Raw genomic sequence first — 20,680 nt, forward strand, 5'->3', positions numbered from 1 at the left:
AACTTCAATTATTAATTTCTCCCCCATGATAACTTTTCAAACGGTTGGTGAGATGTAAAGAACTAAGTCCTGGTCCCTGATTGGTCAAAGTTCAACTAGGTTTGAACTTTGACCAATCAGGGTCGTAGAAACTCGCGTGGTGATGTGTGAACATGAGTGTTTTGAACGGGGAAGCCCCAAATCCACAAATACACACATTCACACAGACTTTTCATTGGAGGTGGTCGCTTGAATGCCCGTTACCGAGGGTGATGAGAACGTAGCTCATCAGTTTTCAATACAATCCTGAAAATATCAGAAATTCTTTTTGAGACTTTCAGGATTGGTAGATCCCAAACGGATAAGGTTTTGCAGAAAAATATTTCAAAAAAGGTTTTCATTTATGACCTTTCCTACATATAAAGAAAGTATTGTTAAAAAGGTGCATATTGTGTCCCAGATTTTGTGTTATCGGACACTAATTAAGTCTTGATCCCTCATAGAGCATAGACCTGTTAGATGACATTCTAATCTGGAGTAAAGCTCCACCTTTAATGCAGTTCCAGTTTAGAAGTACCTTGGAGTGCAGCACCGGCGACAAAGCCACCTAGAACATGATAAATGTTGCTGTATGGCTGGCTTGTTCATGCATGCATGCTCAAAGAAGTGGTGGAGCTACGTCTACTTTGATGGATGAGCTGAAATTTCAAGTATGCGGTCTTTATTTTGTGCATTGAAGTCTGAAAAAATGGAAAGGGCACTCTTTCTTTTTTTGTTTTATTTGAATACTTTGTAAATAATACTTCATCACACTTCTTGAAATTTTCCATAAAGCAACAATGTATTGGTCCCTGACCCACACAGGAAATGTGTTTTTTCTGATCTGTCATTTTAACCTCTTTTTCTGTGAAAGAGGATCACAGTAACAGACAGTTTATCGACTCACAACATTTATTTTGCTATTTTGATTCAGAGTCTGTGTTTTCAAAAGCTGCTGGAGACATGTGGTGTCTGTAGATGCTTTTTGACATAACCAGACACTCACGAGAATTTGTAACTTCCTGTCAAACAGCAGTTTTTTACTCTGTTTGGAGTAAAAAATAAAAAACTCTACTTGACCAACTGAGATTGAAAATAAATGCATGAATTTAGGAGAAAAACGGGTTGTTGTTTTTTAAAGTTGATGAGCATTGAACAGATGGAAAATTTGCAGAAGAATAAGCAGGTGTTTTCCTACTTTGTGGAAACTATGTACTCCAGGTTGGAATTTTCTGGCCTTAAGCTTTTAAATTCTGTCTGCTACTGGAAACCAAAATAAATGCGTATAAAAAAAAAACGGAGGGATTTACAAAACAACGCCAAGTTACACTTTAACAAATGGAAAGTTTTTCTTTGTTAAACAGGTAGCTACTTGTTCTTTTTATTAATGGGTTCCTGTAATTGTCCAAAGCATAACCATAAACTTAAAAAAGCTAAATCAATTTAATCTAATTCATGTATTTTATATGGCACCTTAACATTCAACAGTCAATTAGAAAAAGCAGCCAAAAGGTTAAACCAATTAGAAGTAAAAATAGTATGAAATAAGTGACACAACAATATAATAATACTGATACAAACAATAGCAAAAACAAAGTGAAACACCCCAGCAGAGCAGAGTGTATCAAAAACCTGGCTATAAAAATAGTTTTTTTCCCCAATTAAATTATTTCAAAAATCTCAAATCTTAGATGAATCAGTCAACTTTGATGTGGTGTTTCAACAATTGACAATTTTGATCTTATTTTACTCATCACAAATGAATTAATGATGATCTATCAAAGCATTGAAGAAGATATACAGTAAATAAAACTATTACAAATAGGACAGTTTTTTTGTGTGGATACATGTGTTAAAAGACAAAAACACTAGAGGGAAACGAGGGGCTACAGTGTTTGAATGAGAAGAACTAAGTTTAATTTATGTTCAGCCACCAAAGTGCACATTTGGTTCTAGTTTGGTTTTACAAAACAGTCTTTGTTAGATAGGGGAAACTTTGTCTGCCAAAAGCTTTGGTTGTTGGTTTAAAGCATTTTCCAAGAAAACCCTGACAACTGAATTAATTCCTGTTTGATCTGAAGAAATGCCTGTGAAATGTGAGAAAGGGATAAATGATGCACTCTGCATTACAAAGATCACACTCAACCATTGCAGTCACCCAATTTTTGTCCCATATATGGTGTAGTTACAGCTGCCACCAGCTTTTGACACCTCGCTGATTTTGCCTCAATCTACTCTGAGGAGCGGCTCGACAGCAGAGACGCGGCCTGGACCGGAATTTGAATAAGCCATCTGTGTTTACAGCATGAGCCAGCAGTGGCGTAGACACGGGGAGAGGAGGAATGCAGGCCTTGTTTGTTAAGCACAATAACTGCACTTGACAGTGTTATCTGCTCTGCTGCTGTGTTGACTTTGCAAGGCAAGAATGTGTCTTCAGGCTCATATTAGAGGTTTCACTGAGAGAGTATAAGTGTTACAGCTTTGATCTGCACTTTGGAAAGTACTGAACTTAGTGCCATAAAATTGTTGCTTATTCTCACTTGTAATTTAAATTTAAAAAAGGGGGAAAATGTTTTCTGCTGTTTTCTTTACATGGTTTCATTATTCTCCTTGGTTTCAACAAATTAGTTGCTCCTGTATTTAAAAAGCTCAGGGCTGCTGGAAAGGAGGACTTCTTCCAGTGTCCATCCTCTCATCTCCTCATGCACTTACCTGTCATCATGCCTGCTTGAAGAGATGGTCTCATTACAGATAGCCTCTGTAAATGCTGCTGACATAGGTACAACTCGCTCCCATAACTTTGGGGTCTCGATGGCAAGATGCTTGCTGGCAGACAGCAGAGAAGCAACTATCATTTGTCACTTGTTCTCCAGCTGCTGCAGAGCTGGACCCAGACCAGCTCGTCTTTAAGGCAGAAACTCTCACAAGAGTTGCAGAATCACATTTCTACTACAAGGGAGACCTACCCATTGCTTGACATAATGACATAATGAAATCATTTTAACTCTCACCAATGTAAAGAACAGCGCGTTTAGATACCAATCCCCTATTTGGAAGTTTAAGTACGGTCGCCTTTTTTAAACTTTTAAGTTTTTTTTTAGTTAGTAGTTTTAGTCTTTTTATTAAGTTCACGATATTCTGTTATTGTACTATTCTTATACTTTTATGTCATTTATTATTATCATTATTATACCCTAAGTGGGAATAACAGTTCTAAAATAGCTGATGGTCATGTGGTTGTAACTTTTTTTTTCTTTGTTTCAGAAACCCCTCACCCACATTACGAAGTCCAGACCAGTGGTGCAGAAGTTTTAGCCATTTCATCAGCCAGTAAGTGTCCACCAAATCCAACCATCTGTGTGAACGTCCGTGTTTCTGGAAAGATCCAGCAGGAAGCAGAAAGTTAAAAAAAAAAGCACTTTATGGTACCCACAAACAGAAACACAGATTTGAAGAAAAGCTGCTGCCAGATCTCTGTTCCAAACACTTTTCCACTCGTAATGCTTCAAAAATGTGAACCCAAACAAATCTTGCTGTGTCTCAGGCTGTGGAAGTTATACGTGTAAAAGAAAGTCATTTTAACAAACTGGATCACCTTAAATTAGTTTTAAATAGTGTTTTTTTTTTCTTTCTATGTTTTCATTTCCCAGCATGCAAAAATTTGATCAGATCAGACTCTGCTTCTCTTCTCAACTGCAAAAAGGGATTCTAAAGAAGGGGGGGAGGGAACCTTGTTTCAAGAAGAAAATGTCTTATTTTCTGTCTTGCATAAAGATGAATCTTATAAAGAAAGTTTTTCAATAGGAAATTTTTTCTTCACTTAATAAAACGTCATAGTAACTATTTTTTAAAAATAAGAATAATACCCTTTTTCTAACCCTAAAATGAATTTGTTACTGCTTATATGAAGAAAATGTGTCCAATTTTAAGAATTTCAAGGGGGTCCTGCTTTTGCACAATGTACCTGGGTGATGAGTTCCAAAGAATTAAAGGACAAAAGACAGTCAGGCATCAAAAAAGTAAGAGGAACACTTCTCATATTTTTCACCAGAATTTGAAAAATCACACCATTTTGCATAAAAATGAGTTTCTATGTACAGATTTTCTGCAGCATAAAGCCCAAAGCCCACATCATGTTGAAGTTGCTTAGTTCAGATTAAAGTGCGAGCGGATCAACATCAAGCAGAGGACTGAGGAACCTGATGTTTTATTACCAGATTCTGTCAGCCCTGTTGTTTTTCTGTTCATTGACTTCAATCTGTGTAAATCTGCCGCAGGAGAACAAACTAATTCGCCCAGGTTATCGGTTCCATCTGAGGCCCTGATAACTTATCATGTGCTCGGCTGTGCAAAGTTAATAATAATGTCAGGGGGGCTTGTAATGCTTGTGTAGAATATACAACGGAAATATCTTCTGTACAGGGCTGTCTCAGCCATAATAACCAAATAAATTAAATTTCTTTGTAGAATTATTTTGGTCTTTCTACCTTTTAGCTAGCATACTTTATACAATTCCAATTATGTTGAGATAAGTTCTTTTTGAATTAAGCAAATTTTATGACAGTTTTTGAGGGTATGGTTGTGTTGGACCAGCCTGATTCTCACACTTAAAGATCCTGGTCCCATCACTATTTTGTATATAATTCTGAAATACATGCACATATAAAAAAAGATCATGTTTCAGTCTAATTCCCAAACCGCACTGCGTTCAGTTGTAAGCAAACCAGGAGAACTTGAAGTCAAATCCTCTCTAGTAATCCGTTGGTTTTTGCTTGTGTGAATTAATTCATCATAAAGCCAAACTTTGAGTTGTGTAGCTGAGTCAGCAGTGAAGGCCAGGCCAGTGGAATCTGCTGATCTGGAAAGGTGGATGTCTGTGTGAGATGTCACAAGTCCTCGAGATTTACGGAGGAAAATAAAAAAAACATATCCAGGCCAATTTTTAGCCATAAATGGCAACTATATTTTTCTTAATGAATTGATAGACTGACTTAAAAATTAAAGAAAGGGTTAAAATAATTGCAACTTTATTTATTTCTTGTATTTCTTTCCAAAAATAAATTGGAAGCGTGCAGCAAACTATAGCGTGATTGTCGGAGAGCATGCTTCCTTTTTCTTCATCGCTTTTTCTTTTTATTGGCTGATTATTGACATGTTTATGCTGGTCCAACTTTTTCTAATTTGCAACTGTAATGATATTTTTAACTTGTCAGTTTGGTACAAAAGTAATTAGCTAAAAAAATGTTTTGTTTACAAAAATCTAATGATGATTTAAAGACAAAAATTTGTGAAAATTGTGTTTTTGGTGTATAACGTGTTCTTGTGGTATTTTTCTGATACTGGAGGACAAATATGAAGAAATTTGTTGTAAATCAGGAGCAGACGAAAAAGTGCGGTTGGAAAAAGAGCATATTTGTGACACAGAAAATGCGCTAAAAGCTCCCTGCTCCGCTCCATTCTTGTGCATCCACTTAATTCTGATGCATCCACTTGAAGACGACTAGATCCGTGTACATCTTGATTTTCCTCGTCTGAGCTTGCATCTGGTTCAAAACTGTATATGGCTGGATAGCTCCAATATTGCTCACCATTTTTGTTGCACCTGTTATGTCAGGTTGGGGATGTGAGGGGCTGTAAGCCAGGGGGATAGAGGTTAAGCACATGATTGGAGGAACATGGGACGGACTAATGAACTTCTATCACTACGCAGAAGCGATGTCCTAGAAAACAGAAGAATTTTATAATTTTAGCTATTTTGGTAATTGGTAAACACTTTTAAAGTAAATCACAAGATGATCGGAGTGGGTCTTTAAGCATTGCAGGAATAACGGGCATTGTTTATTTTTAATAAGATTTCCGTTTAGTTCAGTTTAGCTTTTTTAGTTTATGAAAAATGAAAGACATTCAGTTAAAATAATGAAATTGTGTTAAATAATATGCTCAAAGAACTTAATGAATAAGTAGATAACTAGTTTTATTTCCATTTGACTAAATTCTCAATTTTAAAACATACATTTACTCTTTCTCATATCTAGATAAAAACATATCTCATTAAATATTCTCTTGATAAGAGTCTCTGTAATCAGGGTTAATTGAATCTGTAACATCATATCAGCATTAATATCCAGACGTGAGGCCTGCCATGGCTGAATGTGTAAAGGCTGGACAATGTTATCAAGCTTAGCAGAATGTTTGTGAAGCCCTTGTAGCCTTGTGAGGCCCGTGTGCGCACACTTGAGTGTGTGCGGCGAAGGAGGCGGGGTTGGGAATAATAAATCCATCACCGGTGTCTGCACTCCAGCAGACGAAGAGCTGACTTCAGTGACAAAGTGGCCTGCCTTTCAGCGTCCCTGCTAATAGCAGCAGCCTCTGCTTAATGTCCTGACCATAATGAATTCATGGAATTAACTTTAAGAGTCGAACAAACTGATTAAAGAAACAGAATTTCAGTGGAGATTAGGTGGTAGGAGGCGGATAGGTGTCTTTTCTCTTATCTTGCTCTTGCCTGCAGTGGTTATTGTTGTAATGCTAACAAACACTCAGAACACTGTAAGCATTTAGCTGGAGCAACTAAACAAATGTGGATTCTCTGGAGATGTGGTATTGAACTCAGATAGCACTTCCAAGTCCTGTCATTTCACAAGAATCTTCTCACAGGATTGGAAAAACAGCAGAAAAAAAACTCTTCTGTTTCCCTTTTTCTTTTTTTAACCCTCAGTGATTACGAATCTTTGGTGAGAGTTTTCATCACCAGTTAACTGGCAAAAGCTGCCGGCTGTTATCACACAGCAACATCACCTGCTGGCTGCACATCACAGATAGCACTCATTGCTTTTCATTGTGGCGCTTGTTTTGCACTCGGGGGCATGATGATAGTGACCATGTGGAGCTCAGACAGAGATAGTGAGCTAAAACCACTCCTCAGTTAGAGCTGGTCCAAACCAATTAGTATGATGCACCGTTGAAGTGATTTTTTTTTTTTGGACATTTGTGATATTTTTGCTTCTTTTTAATAGTAATTGTGTGATGGTCCTATTTTTCCAAGATGTCTGATAAAAGATTTTGAGGCTCGTCCATCTGTCATCCACCTGCTGGAGCACCCCTTCATCAAGCAGACCCACGGCAAAGATGAGGCCCTCCGTCAGCAGCTGGCAGCTCTCATCCGAGAGCAGCAAGAGGTCAGCTACAAAAACAAAACCAAGTGAGTCGATTACATGTTCATCTTTAAAATGTCTTTAAGAAACAACAGCAGAATTTATGCTCCTTTACTGTGCTGGTGCTTCTGTTTCACCAATTAGAATGCAATTATAATCCTGTCCAGTAGGGGGCAGCCTTTCATCTTCTATTAGTCATCTCAAGCATGAGGATGATACACAGGGATGGACATTACAGTATGTGATTTTCAAGAAACGGAGTCTAACTAATTGCGAAGGAGTCTTTATGCTGACTAACCTTAGATTTAGACTTCTTGTTCAGTCCTGTGTGTGCACCAACTACCTGTCATCACCACTGATATGAAGGTACACAAATGATTTCTACATCACAAGTTAGACTTTTTGTTTTTAACTCACAAATTATTTAAACTTTTACTTAAAAAATATGGATGAAACAGATTAGCCCAACTTGATGCCACTACATCTTCCTGACACTCGCATAGCTGCAAATGACAGAGCAAAGGTCTCCTGTTCACTGTAGAAATACTAACATTGGCAAATGCTTAATCTCCATTATAAAAGAGTTTGCTGAAGCTGCCCTTGACTAAGAGCCTTGATGTCTTGCCAGCTCTGTTTACTCCCGAGAGCATGCAGAGTTGGTGCCTGAGCCTGATCCCGAATTCCTGTCCATAGTGAAAGTGGATAATGGGATTAGGATCTTGTAGGGCGAGAACCGAGCTCGCCTGGTTTAGTCCCTTATGCCACAGATCAGCAAACAATGACTGCAGATAAGAATAAGAAAGAAATGGAGAACTTGAAAGTAGCTGCCGTAGGTGAAATACTGTGATTTACTTCAAAGACGAGTTAGATGCTCAAAATCTAAATTCTCCCTCTTTAGGGACATGAGGAGCAGGATTCACTCATAGAAACCACATGGCGAACTTATTTCTGAGCTGTCACATTTCCACTATATGAAAAATACATAATCAATACAAAGGCAAAGGAAGAAGCCCTTCCAAACCTGAAGCTAGAATACAGTTACTCATATGATTGAATATTTAATGCTGACTTTAAATGCAAAAAAAAATGCATCTTATAGATCAGCATATATTTAATTTATAATTTTAGAATAAAATAATAGTTCCTCCTTTGTTTTATACTTCTGTTTCTTTTTTCACGTATGAAAGTTATTATCTATCGGTCGGTCGGTCGGTCCACTAAAGCAATTCAGTATTTAGGTGTAGATTACTTAAGACTCAGTCATTTTTAGATTTAGTCAGATGAAATTAGATAAACATGAATGAAGAAATGTATTATTCATTCTGATACCTAATTTAGTCTTTTAACTGTTTATTGTTGTTTCTATCTTAACTGAGTAAATTCAAGATACAGAAAAAGTTTCATTCATATATATTTTTTACTCTTTTTTTTATGTTAGTTCTTCTCTTTCTCAAAATGCAGCTTTTCCTCTTTTTGGGGAACATTTAACATTTGTGATCATTTTGGGTTTTTGCATTAATTCAATAATACATTAATTCAAACATGTGACTGCATAACACAAACACCCACATACACTGATGTTTCCTGTGACTTCCCTCAAACTTAGCAGTTTACTGTATTGTTCATTTAAAGTCAAATTTTGCTTACCGAGTGCTGAATCTATGAAAGATTTGAACCAAATGATCCCCCCAAAAAACAAAATTTTATTTACAACATTTTATGACACCTCTCACAGTACTCTGGCTCATTTGTGCCCCCATTAATAGTCCACAACATCTAAATGGACCTGCAACATCAAAACAAATCTCATGAAAACTTTTAAATAATTTCTTTTTAGCCTTTTAATCTCGACCAATTGCAAGTCAGATTTTTGGATCCTCACCTGGATAGAATGATAAAGTTCTTCAAATAGCCTGTAGCCAAATTTCAACATTTAGGAAACAATTGGTATTCTATGAACTTCAACCAAAAATCTCGCCATGTAGATAACATGTAAGAAAACTCACTTTGTTTATCTCAGACCATGAGGCCTCCCTTTGAAAGTTTAAGAATATGATTTGTTTAATCCACAACACAAATTAAAACATTACACAGAATGTGTGTTTAAAATATTGGTATTTTTTTGGTGTAATGTTTTGATGACTGGTTGGTCTATGGTTGTTACTGAATTCATGTATCTCCTTGCTACACTTTGATTTCTATATAAATGCATTCAGAAGCAATCAAAACATAAATTTCAAACTAAACTGTTAATAGGTTAGATTTCCTGTAAATCGTGCAAAAACAGCAAAAAAAACCTATTCTATTTTCAACCCTACATCAATATGTTCACTCTTAAAGCTTTAGGCATCCATAGACAGTGGTGTGTTACTCTATTTTATATTTAGTGTCTCCCTTAGGTTTTCGTGGAGCCAGCTGGATTTGTATTGACCTCCTCCCACATGGGACTCATTGAGAGTAACAGGTCAAAGCGCAGATGAAGTGCAATCACAGCCTGGGATATAATGGGAGATGTGTCTCCTGGGAACACTTTAAAGGGCTTCACTTAAACCTCTGAAGTGACAGGGTCCTTCATTTAGCCATCAAGCTTCTGTCTCTCTTTTGTTAACACACTGCAGCTTTCAGAGTCGTTTCCATGTCCTTGACTTCACACAGGCATGAGCGGATCAATTCTCGTAAAACCCTCATAGTGGAGAGCTGTCCGGGTGATGATCTGGTAAACCTGGACTTTCTAGATGAGGTAACATCATTTAATTAAACTTTCACACACAGCCACATTGTCATTTTCCTAATTCTGTTTTCTGTTCCACCCTAAGGAGACGATCATTAGTCATCTTCTCAAGCGGTACGATGAGCTCCAGGTGTACACTTATGTCGGAGACATTCTCATTGCCCTCAATCCCTTCCAAAATCTCAGCATCTATTCTCCTCAGGTTTGTTACCAAAAAGTCACTTAAGCATGTCTTGATTTCCCTGTCTTTTTGCTCAAATCGGTGTCTAACAGGGCAATAAAAAGCGGTTTACTGTGTAATTTAAAGGCACCAACAAAACAAACTGTCAATATCTTAGCACATCATTTAAAATATTGCGAACCCGAACAGAACCTGCATTTGAATCATATTTTTCCCAGCTTCCAACTTCTAGCAGCCTACAAGCAATTAATTGTTATTGAAATTGAATTCAAACATGTTAATAATGAGTTTCATGCACTGTGTTACTTATAGCAGATGGTAATACTAATAATAAGTTATTAATAAATAATAAGTGTGTACTAGCTAGCCTGGTAATTGGTCTGTTCAAAGAAGAATGTTTTAAGTCTAACTTTGAATGTAGAAACTGTGTTGGCCTCTCTTACATGAGCTGGGAACTTACTCCATAAGACATGGACTTGGTTGCTAAAGGCTCTACCTCCAACTGTTCTACTTTTACAAATTAAATTCTGGGAACCACAAGCAGACCTGCATTTTGTGAGCGAAGTGTTCTGATTGGTAGGCAAGGCACTGTGAGATCTTTAATATAGGATGGGGTCATACCATGTAAGGCTTTATAGGTTACTAGGAGGATTTTGAGCTTGATTCTAGATTCAACTGGGAGCCAGTGAAGTAAAACTAACACAGGAGTACAGGTAATGTGTTCTATTCTACTAGTTCCTGCTAACAATCTTGCTGCATTCTGAACAAGCTGAAGACTTTTTAAGGAACTTTTAGAGCACGGTGCTAGCGAAGAGTTACAGTAATCCAGCCTAGACGTAACAAATGCATGGATGAGTTTTTCGGCATTACTTTTAGATAGTATATTTCTGATCTTAGCTATATTGCGCAAAATAGAACAGAGAAGGTCAGAAAAAAATACAGTTTTACACGCCTGAGATATGAGAGCCTTAAATGATAAATCCTGGTCAAATAAAGCTCCTGGGTTTCTAGCTGTTGAACTGGAGGCTATGTTTACGCCATCTAGGGAGACTGCCTGACCAGACAGAGCATCTCTGAGGTTTTTAAGACCTAGTATAATGACCTCATTTTTTTCTGTGTTTAGGAGGATCTGGATGTCTCTGATGTAGGCATGAAGTTTCTCTATATGGTCATTCTGGTCTGGCTTAATGGATAAATAAAACAGCGTATCATCCGCATAACAGTGAAAATGAATGCTGAGTTTCTTGATAATGTTTCCTAAGGGCAGCAAGTAACGCATAAACAGGATGGGTCCTAAAACTGAGCCCTGTGTGACTCCGTAGCTAACTCGAGTGCAATCAGAGGAATGTCCATTTACCTTAACGAACTGGTATCTATCAGATAAATAGGATTCAAACCATTGGAGGGCAGATCCTCTGATCCCTATGTCATGCTCTAATCTTTGGAGTAAAATGCTGTGGTCAATAGTGTCAAAGGCTGCACTGAGGTCTAACAGGACCAGAATCGAGACTAGTCCCTTTTCTGAGCCCAATAATAAGTCATTACTGACTCTTACTACTGCAGTTTCAGTGCTGTGGTGTGGTCTGAACCCTGACTGAAGATCTTCAAAGTGGCTATTGTCCTGTAGGTGGTGGTAAAGCTGCTCAACTACCACTCTTTCTAGGATTTTTGAAATAAAGGGGAGATTTGATATTGGTCTATAGTTCATCAGATTGCCAGGATCTAAATTTGGCTTTTAAAAATAAAAAGAGGTTAAACACTGCATATTTAAAAGACTGTGGCACAGAACTTGTTTCTAGAAAGGTACATATTATAGATTATATTATTATAGATGACACCACTATGACACCACTATAATCCTAACAATTATTATTTCTCCAAAAGGTAACCCATAAATGTAGCACAATGATTTGAGTGTGTGTCTTACTGACAAGAACTTTCTTCCTAGAATCAAAATTTGTGGTAAGCCCTCGAATTTTTTCCCCTCATTTTAACGTTTTATTAACTTTTGATTAAAATCTAGAAGGCATGGTTTTGCAATGAAGAACCTTGAAGAACCAAAATAAGTCTGACTCGTCAAAAAGAAATCTAACGGATGTATTTGCCTCAGTTTTCTAAGTTGTACCATGGCGTGAAAAGGGCAGACAACCCTCCACACATCTTTGCTACCGCGGATGCAGCTTATCAAGGAATGGTGACATTCTGCAAGGACCAGGTATTCCACTGGGAAATCAAGGACAGACCTACAATGATGTAAAGTTTGACGATAAAGGAATTAAAGTGATGTAAAAAATGTTTATGTTTTATAGAGGCTAATATTTTACTTTGGACAGTTTTGTGTCAAAAATGGGTTTATACCTGTGTGGTTTGCTTCCCTTTTGCATCAGTGTATCATCATCAGTGGAGAAAGTGGCGCAGGAAAAACTGAAAGCGCCCATTTAATTGTTCAGCATCTCACTTTCTTGGGAAAGGTACACTAACTCCTTTTTACAAGGGCCGAGAGGTGCAAGACACATTTACATTTAAGATACAACCAACGACAAATCCTGGTACAAACTAACAAATCATGACGCACTAAAATCAATCTCGGAACAAATTAACAAATCCTGAAACACAACAACGAACGGAGAAATGGCTTCTAACAGAAAAGGGAACATCCTGAATCTCAGAAGTGACGTAATATAAAACTATTTGTGTATGATGTTTTACATTTATTTATTAGTTTTTTATGTGGACATTGTAAAAACATGAGACAGTCAAAAAGCATTTTTTTAAATTGTATTTCTACACTAAAAAATTAAAACAATGTTTTGCACGGTAAAGTTTTTGCGTCACTTCCAGTATTAAGGGTAATTCCCTTTCCGTTAAGCAAAACACGACAGCAGAAGTAGGAGAAAAAATGAACAAAAACGAGCAGCTGCTAACGGAAAGGGAATACTTTTACTACCGGATGTGATGCAAAAACTTTACCTTGCTAAACGTTGTTGTAATTTTTATTGTAGTAATACAATAAAAAATAATGCTTTGTTTGTTCATTTGTACTGGGATTTGTTGTTGTTGTATCTTAAATGTAAGCTGGCCTTGCACCTCTTGGCCACTGTATCTTTTCATTACCGTTTTGTTTGCAACCCAATCTTAACCAGGGTTGATCTTTCTGTCACAGGCAAACAATAGATCTCTACGGGAAAAAATCTTGCAAGTCAACCCTCTTGTTGAGGCCTTCGGAAACGCCTGCACAGCCATTAATGACAACTCCAGCCGTTTTGGCAAATACCTGGAAATGAAGTTCTCCCCAAGTGGAGCAGTTGTTGGAGCCAAGATATCAGAATACCTGCTGGAGAAATCCAGGGTCATCAAACAGGCTTCGTGAGTTTTTCTGTTGTACTGAACTTTCAATCATTTTTATTTATCTAATAATTTTGGGGGATTTGTTTCAGAGGAGAAAAAAACTTCCACATATTTTACTACATGTATGCCGGGCTTCACCACCAAGACAAGCTGAAGACTTACAGGCTGCCAGACAGGACACCTCCCAGGTTTGACCTGTTCTTACACAGAAGTGCTTATAATCTCTGCTCATTGATGGGAGATCTTCCTCTGATGCCATTCTCTAGTTCTGTCCAAATCCTAGGTTTGGAGGGATTAACTCCACATTTGGAGTTAATGCAGGTTTCAAGTTAGAGGATGATGTAACCTTAATGACAGTTAAAGAATTTGTGCAATTGTGTCATCTTGGTTTTAGGGTAAATCTGGCATATAGGCTGTTATCTTAAAGTAAAAAGCTGACTCAGAGAATTGCATGCAAAAATTGCCAGGTACGTCCTTAATGCAACCACAAGAGGGCATAGTCCAGTACTTTCATGTGCCGGACCCAGGAATGTCCAGTTAAATGCAGTGGGTTGTGTCAGAAAGGGCATCTGATGTAATGTCAAAGCCAAATCATTAATAAGATCACTAGCAGTTCATTGTGGATCAGTCGTGGCCAAGGCTAGCAACGACCACGACAGGTGCTGTTGAACCAAACGGTGCTGGCAGAAATTTGACTACTGTTGGCTGAAGAGGCAGAGGAGGAAGGCATGTTTGGAGGGAGAGAAAGAAAAATAAGAAAGGAATGTTGATTTGCAACTTTGGACATACAGACTCTGACAGGGGAAACTAAAGAGTTGGATGACATGATGAAAAAAAGAAAGGTGAAGATCGTGTGTGTTCAGGAAATCAGAGGGGCAGAGCTTGCAGATTGGGAGCAAGTTCAAGATGTTTTATTGTGGTTTGGATGGAAAGAGGAATGGACCAAGAATGATCCTGAAGGATGCCAAGATTGTTCTATGTGTCAGATAAAAAAGGAGGAGTGGCGGATCTACCCTGAGCTTCTCACCCTATCTTTAAGGGAGAGCAAAGTCACCTACTGTGAATCACCACCTTAACATGGTGGAGGGGTTTGAGAGCTTGAGGGATCCCAGGAGCTAAGCTGTCTGGGAATTTTGTCCCTGGTAGAGTCTCCCATGGCAGACAGGTCCTGGGTGATGACTCAGACAAAGAGCGGTTCAGAACCCCTTTATGAGAATAAAAATCAATGATGATTCTGTCATGTTGCCCGGATTGGCATCACTGGGGCCTCACTCTGGGGCCAGGCCTGGGGTTGGGGCTCCTCCCACGGGCCCCGGTCATGCCCGAAGGAACGATGTGGGATGCCTCTCCCATGGACCCACCACCTGTAGGAGAGCTTAAAAGGGGCCGGTGCGATATGGTTTGGGTGACCGTCGAAGGCAGGTGTTTTGGTGACCCAAACTTCAGTCATGGAACTTGTTTTTGGAAGGAAATGTAATTTAAGAAAAAGTGGGACACTCCGAAGATAGAAGTCAAGGTAGAGGTGGCAAAGACCAAACAAAGAGTGCATAATGACTTGTAAAAAGTGGATCTGTACAGGTGGGGCAGAAGATATAAATGGAAAAGATGTACATCAGGTTATGGTGATAGTGGACAGGAATGGAAGTGTGTTGACAGGTTTAACAAGTGTGATGGAAAGATGGAAAGAGAATGTTAAAAAGCTGATAAATTATGGAAAAATTAGAGAGGATAAAGCAGAAGGGTTAACAGTTAGGGGGCAGGAAGTAGCCAAGATCAATAAGAGTGAATTGAAGAAGAAATTAAAGACCCACTCTTATCATCTTTTGATCAGTTTAAAAATGTTTCCAGTGTTTTTTTTAATTATTGTCATGCAATTTGTAGCCAAAATTAAAAAAATAAGTCCTATATCTTGGACATGGTATTTGAAGAGCTGCAGTGGTTTATTAGAAATTCGCCTCTGAGCTGTGGGCGGTACCGTATGTGCGGTGCAACTTAGCCCCCTTCCCATTGCAAAGTAGAGCAGGGAGCTTCAGCACCGCCAAGTGTATTTTCTTTGTCACAGATACGCTCTTTTTCAAATGACATTCTTTCATCTGCTCCTGATTCCCCACTATTTGAATTATTAAATACTTAAAAATGAAATTCTAAGTTTAAATTTCTTGAAATGTGTCCTCTATCATGAGAAGAATGCCACAAGAACATGTTAAAAACACCAAAAACACAATTGTCATTGCAGTGGATCTTTAAAGTGGATGAAGAGAGGAAAGGCAGTTGGTCCTGACAATATGCCTGGAAGTGTTTAGGATCGTGGTAGTAGAGGTTTTGACCGGACCAGATCTTGGAGAGTGAGGGGATGCCTGAGCAAAGGAGTAGTAGTTTTCTAAGTCTAAGTTTTTTTCTTTTTAGAACAAGGGTGGTGTGCAGAGTTGTTAAAACTATATGGGTAAAGCTGATGAGTCACAATGAAATTCTGGTAAAGTGGAAGCTAGGCTGAAGTCAGAGGTAAGCATTTGTGTGCAACAGTAGGGTTCATGTAGAGGAAGAGAACCTCAGATGCAACGTTTTGTTTTGAGGATGTTTCTAAGAACAGAGAAGGTCAAAGTCATTATCTTACCACTTACTTTAATTGCAAACTGTGCACCAGAATAAAAAAATCCTGGTTGTGCGAGGCGAACCCTAAAACTGTACATAATTGTTTTTTAGTTATCAAAGCAATACAAAATTAGAACATAATAAAATGAAAATAATTGACAGCTTTTGATCAATGCTAACGTGTTAAGACTCTCAGTTACAGGGTTGAAATGTTTTGGTCAGTTATCATAAAGATGTCCTACAAAACCTTATGTCAGAAAATTACTCTCTATTTGTGACATCTTTCCTATTGAAACATGTTGCTGACACTTATGTGTTTCTGCAGGTATATTGACAGTCGTCAATACAAAGTAATGCACGACATCATTTCAAGAAAATTGTACAAGGAGCAGTTTGATGCAATTCAGGAGTGCTTCAGAAATATTGGTTTTACTGAAGAGGTACCAAATCTTCCAATATCGTGCGTTGAGACTCTTTGAGTGTCTGGATAACTCTGTTTGTCATTTCTCTTTGTTTGCTCTTTAGGAAGTGATCTCTGTTTACAGGATTCTTTCTGCCATTTTGAACACGGGCAATATTGAATTTGCTGCCATCACATCCCAACATCAGACTGACAAAAGTGAAGTACCAAATTCAGAGGCGTTAGAGAATGGTGAGACACAGTATGGAAGCCTACCTAATGTGTGAAAATGTTGGGTAGAGGGAGTTTGAAGATTCAGTTTTTCAATCTCTGCAGAAATCCTCCTCAGTTGAGTTTCCATAAACTGAAAGACTTTGCTGAAGTTACTAGTTACTTTTCATTGCACAGTTTTTAAAAGGAGGAAAATTGAAAATACCCTAAAAGCCAGACTTTTTAAATAACACAGACAACAAAAAAAGGAAGGAAAAAAACAGATCTGTTTTCTGCTAATATTTCACAATAAAATACAAAAAGGTTTGATCTCTTTATTTTATTATAACAAGAAACCCATGCACTGATCAGTTTTCTTCTTCACACTTCAAAAGTATTTTTTATGGTTTCTGATTATTCTACAATGTCCTGTTGATGGTGTGCGTGTGGTTGTTTCTGTGTGCGGCCCAGGAGTTGTCTGACCCCCTGGATATTCCACTAACCCCATGACCATGCTTAGGATAAAACGGGTTTGGATAATGAATAGATTTATGTTTTTTCAATTTGATTTGATTTTCAGAGTTGTTTTTTGTGTTATTTGATTGTCTTTTGTTTTCTATTATGCCTGATAAGCAGTAAAAACAAACTAATTTTTTTTTCATTTAATTACTTTTTAAGTTATTTTACATTGAACTCTTTTATTTAGTATTTGTCCTTTTCCTGTTGTGTTTTTGATTAGATTTTACTGAGTTTTCATTTGTGACGTATAAAGAGTTTTTCATGTTTGCAATAAAATACATATAGTCATCATATTCCCAAAACTTTTCCTTTATGTTAATGGAAGTTCCAAAGCAGGATCGATGAGTCTTATTTCCTGGATTATCTCCCTGCTTTTCTTCAGCTGCATCTCTCCTCAGCATCGGTGCAGAGGAGCTCCAAGAAGCACTGACCTCCCAGTGCGTGGTCACAAGAGGCGAGACCATCATCAGAACCAACAGTGTGGACAAAGCCACTGACGTCCGAGACGCCATGTCCAAAGCCCTGTATGGCCGCCTTTTCAGCTGGATAGTGAACCGCATCAATTCTCTGCTGCAACCTGACGTGAATATCTGGTAAGTGTGCTCTACAGACGAGCATTTGTGTGGCTGTCTTGATGATGTTTGACGCAGGCCCTCTGCCGAGCTCCGCTGACCTCTGTGGAAGTCTACGGAGGTAGATGAGACATTGAGAGGAGAATATAAATGGGCAAATACAAGACAAGCAAAAGGAGAGCGCAAAAAAAAGACTAGTTTAATAAATTTTTGATTTCGAGTTGCGTGCGAAGAAAATAATGTTCAGATGATTAAAAGACTTCAGAGAGACTGCAAAGAGGCTTTTCATTGATCCAAAAGAATCCCTTCATAAATATGAGCGTTGACTGTCAAAGAGTTGTCTGGCAGAGATGAAGCCAGAGTTCCTGTCTGAATTCCAGTCATCTGTGATGATTCTTTATTGCCATTAATAACCGGGCAGCGCTGGCTTAAGGTGACCTCTGCATTAAGTGGGCAGTGACAGATCTTGAAAGTAGCAGCTCCGGGCACTTGATATAAAATGCAGGATGTGAATTGTTCGTGCTGTGATGTAAAAGCGTGTATTGTTTTCCAGCAGATATTGAAAATATATTAAGGTTAAATCAATATGGACTCAGATAAAACCATTCATATTGCCTGCATTTTGTTTTAAAGTAGATATTTCTTCTTGTCAGACTAAGCCTTTCAGACCAAACTCAGTATTTAGGCTGCATGTGGATTATCATTAAAGTTTTATCAATTAATATGGTTACTGGGGATTTGCCATCTCCCCAGCATAGAAGAATAAGTTTGTTTGTCCCCCTTTTCTTCTTTGAAGTGCCGCTGAGAGCTGCATGAATGTGGGAATCCTGGACATCTTTGGGTTTGAAAACTTCAAGAAGAACTCATTTGAGCAGTTGTGCATCAACATTGCAAATGAGCAGATCCAGTTTTATTTCAACCAGCACATATTTGCCCTGGAACAGGTGAGTTTCTTTTTTTCCACACACAGAGAGTTAGCAAAAAGCAAATTTGCAAAAAGCCCTGCAATTTGATCATTTTGCATGTACATCTGAGTCCAGAAAAATACACATTTTTGCTTTAGTGATATTTACTTTGCATTATAATTTATTTCTAGGTGAGGAATTTCAAATCGGAGACACTTTTTCTTGGTCAGGCACATACTCTTCTTACCTCAGGTTTTACTTTAATTTATTCTGCTCCTGAGAACCAATACTACCCACTTTCAAATTAAGAACAAGCCCCCTACCCTGCAGATCTTTTATCAGATATTGAAGGTACACATTTTTAAAATGAAATGGTACCACTGATCAGTGGAGATCTGGCCTTGATCTTGTGGATGAGTTCCTCCCCTGATGTAGGGCTCATACTCTGTGAAAAAGCGGTTTACTTGGTGTGGATGTCTTCCGTGGCACTGCACACAAACTCTGATTTTTTTATTTTTTTCAAGTTGATGACTTAAACATGAGGACGGGTGAGATTCATTGGTTCCACTTTATTAGTAAAATATATATTTAAAGCAACTTTTTGATCTGAAATTAAACAGATGCAATAATGTGATATGACCGTGGGTTATTTGCGCACGGAAATAAATTATGAATAACTAAGTGGGCTCTATGTGTTGGTTTGGAGCTGCTCTGTTTTGTGAATTTGTTCCATTATGCTGCAAACTTCAGCCGCAGAAACACACACACACACATATATGCCAGCTGCAACTGTTTGGGTTTGTTGATGATGAGCTCTCGTTCCCCTCACACATGCACAAATCATAGTCAGACCAGATTGTTTAATTGGGTCATTTAGGGAAGCATTAATGGGTTTATTTTGCATTCACTGGTTCTAATTAGATGGAATACCAGAGTGAGGGAGTGGATGCCAGCCTGGTGGAGTATGAGGACAACAGGCCCATCCTGGACATGTTTCTGCAGAAGCCCATGGGTCTGCTGTCTCTGCTGGATGAAGAAAGCCGCTTCCCTCAGGCCACTGACCAGACTCTAGTCGGTAAGACTTTGAATCCTCTGCAGCTCTACAGATATCAGACATGACGCACAGAAAAACAGACATATATATGAAGGCAGAGGTCAGATTTTTGACTAAAGCATACCTCGTGTCTTCATTTTTGTCTCTTCACAGATAAGTTTGAAGATAATTTGCGCTGTAAATATTTTTGGATACCTAAGCGTGTGGAGCTTTGTTTCGGAATACAGCATTATGCCGGGAAGGTATCAAACAAGTTTTTTCTTTCTGGTAGTGAAAACTGGTCTCTTATTTGTTGGTGTGTGCAAAGGTTAGATAACAGAATATTAATAAGACACATATTTAGGTCTGAATATGACTATAATAACTTAGAATAAATAAAGGCTGGGTAACCTGAACTGAAAACTTTTAAATTCAAACAAAACGAAGGTGTTCGGGGTTTTTACTGCACATAAAAAAGCTTCACTTTTTCACATTTACATTATAATTGCATAAAGACTTTGCATTCTTTTAAGTAACCAAAGCAACCAAAGTAATTAAACTTAAATAATTCTATTAGTTACTGTGCTTTTCTTCCTTTGATTTGCAGAAATGTTTAAACACCCACTCCAATCATCTTTAGAACTATTTTCAAAGAGTTTCTAGTGGTCTTTTATTAATGATTATGCGATTGTTTTAAAGCCAAAATTAAATCAGAAAACAGTCATTTTCTAGGACATAGCTGGTGAGGTCTAAGCCTGCCTCCATTTCCCATCATCCACCTGTTTATGTGCTCTCCCGCTAGCTTACACCCCCTCACAATTTCAGCCTAACATTAGCGGTGCAACAAAAAAGGCGAGCAATATCGGAGCTATCCAGCCGTACAGTTTCAAGGCAGATGCCAGCTTAGATGAGGAAAATCAAGACATATATGGGTCTAGTCGTCTCCAAGTAGAGGAATCAGAATGGAGCGGAGCAGGGAGCTTGCTGCCCGCCAACTATAGTGCCTACGTCACATCT

At 38.1% G+C, this 20,680-nt stretch overlaps 1 protein-coding gene across 4 annotated transcripts in view; it reads left to right on the plus strand.

Moving 5' to 3' along the window:
- myo3b (myosin IIIB) overlaps window positions 1-20,680 on the plus strand; it is a 74,685-nt gene that overhangs the window by 14,447 nt on the left and 39,558 nt on the right. For all 4 annotated transcript variants that reach the window (XR_013652629.1, XM_023950546.2, XM_020713272.3 and 1 more), the window contains 14 exons: window positions 3,283-3,348; window positions 7,064-7,219; window positions 9,828-9,912; window positions 9,989-10,105; window positions 12,195-12,299; window positions 12,472-12,555; window positions 13,248-13,450; window positions 13,522-13,620; window positions 16,350-16,464; window positions 16,550-16,676; window positions 17,536-17,746; window positions 18,522-18,669; window positions 19,552-19,705; window positions 19,838-19,926. Coding sequence is in view for 3 of the 4 variants with exons in the window: in XM_023950546.2 (XP_023806314.1) it covers window positions 3,283-3,348; window positions 7,064-7,219; window positions 9,828-9,912; window positions 9,989-10,105; window positions 12,195-12,299; window positions 12,472-12,555; window positions 13,248-13,450; window positions 13,522-13,620; window positions 16,350-16,464; window positions 16,550-16,676; window positions 17,536-17,746; window positions 18,522-18,669; window positions 19,552-19,705; window positions 19,838-19,926 (1,759 nt within the window). In the remaining variant the exon portion in view is untranslated. The remainder of the gene's footprint in view (window positions 1-3,282; window positions 3,349-7,063; window positions 7,220-9,827; window positions 9,913-9,988; window positions 10,106-12,194; window positions 12,300-12,471; window positions 12,556-13,247; window positions 13,451-13,521; window positions 13,621-16,349; window positions 16,465-16,549; window positions 16,677-17,535; window positions 17,747-18,521; window positions 18,670-19,551; window positions 19,706-19,837; window positions 19,927-20,680) is intronic.

Source organism: Oryzias latipes, chromosome 21 (genome assembly GCF_053564925.1).
Source record: "Oryzias latipes strain Hd-rR chromosome 21, Olatipes_Hd-rR_3.1".
Taxonomy (NCBI): domain Eukaryota; kingdom Metazoa; phylum Chordata; class Actinopteri; order Beloniformes; family Adrianichthyidae; genus Oryzias; species Oryzias latipes.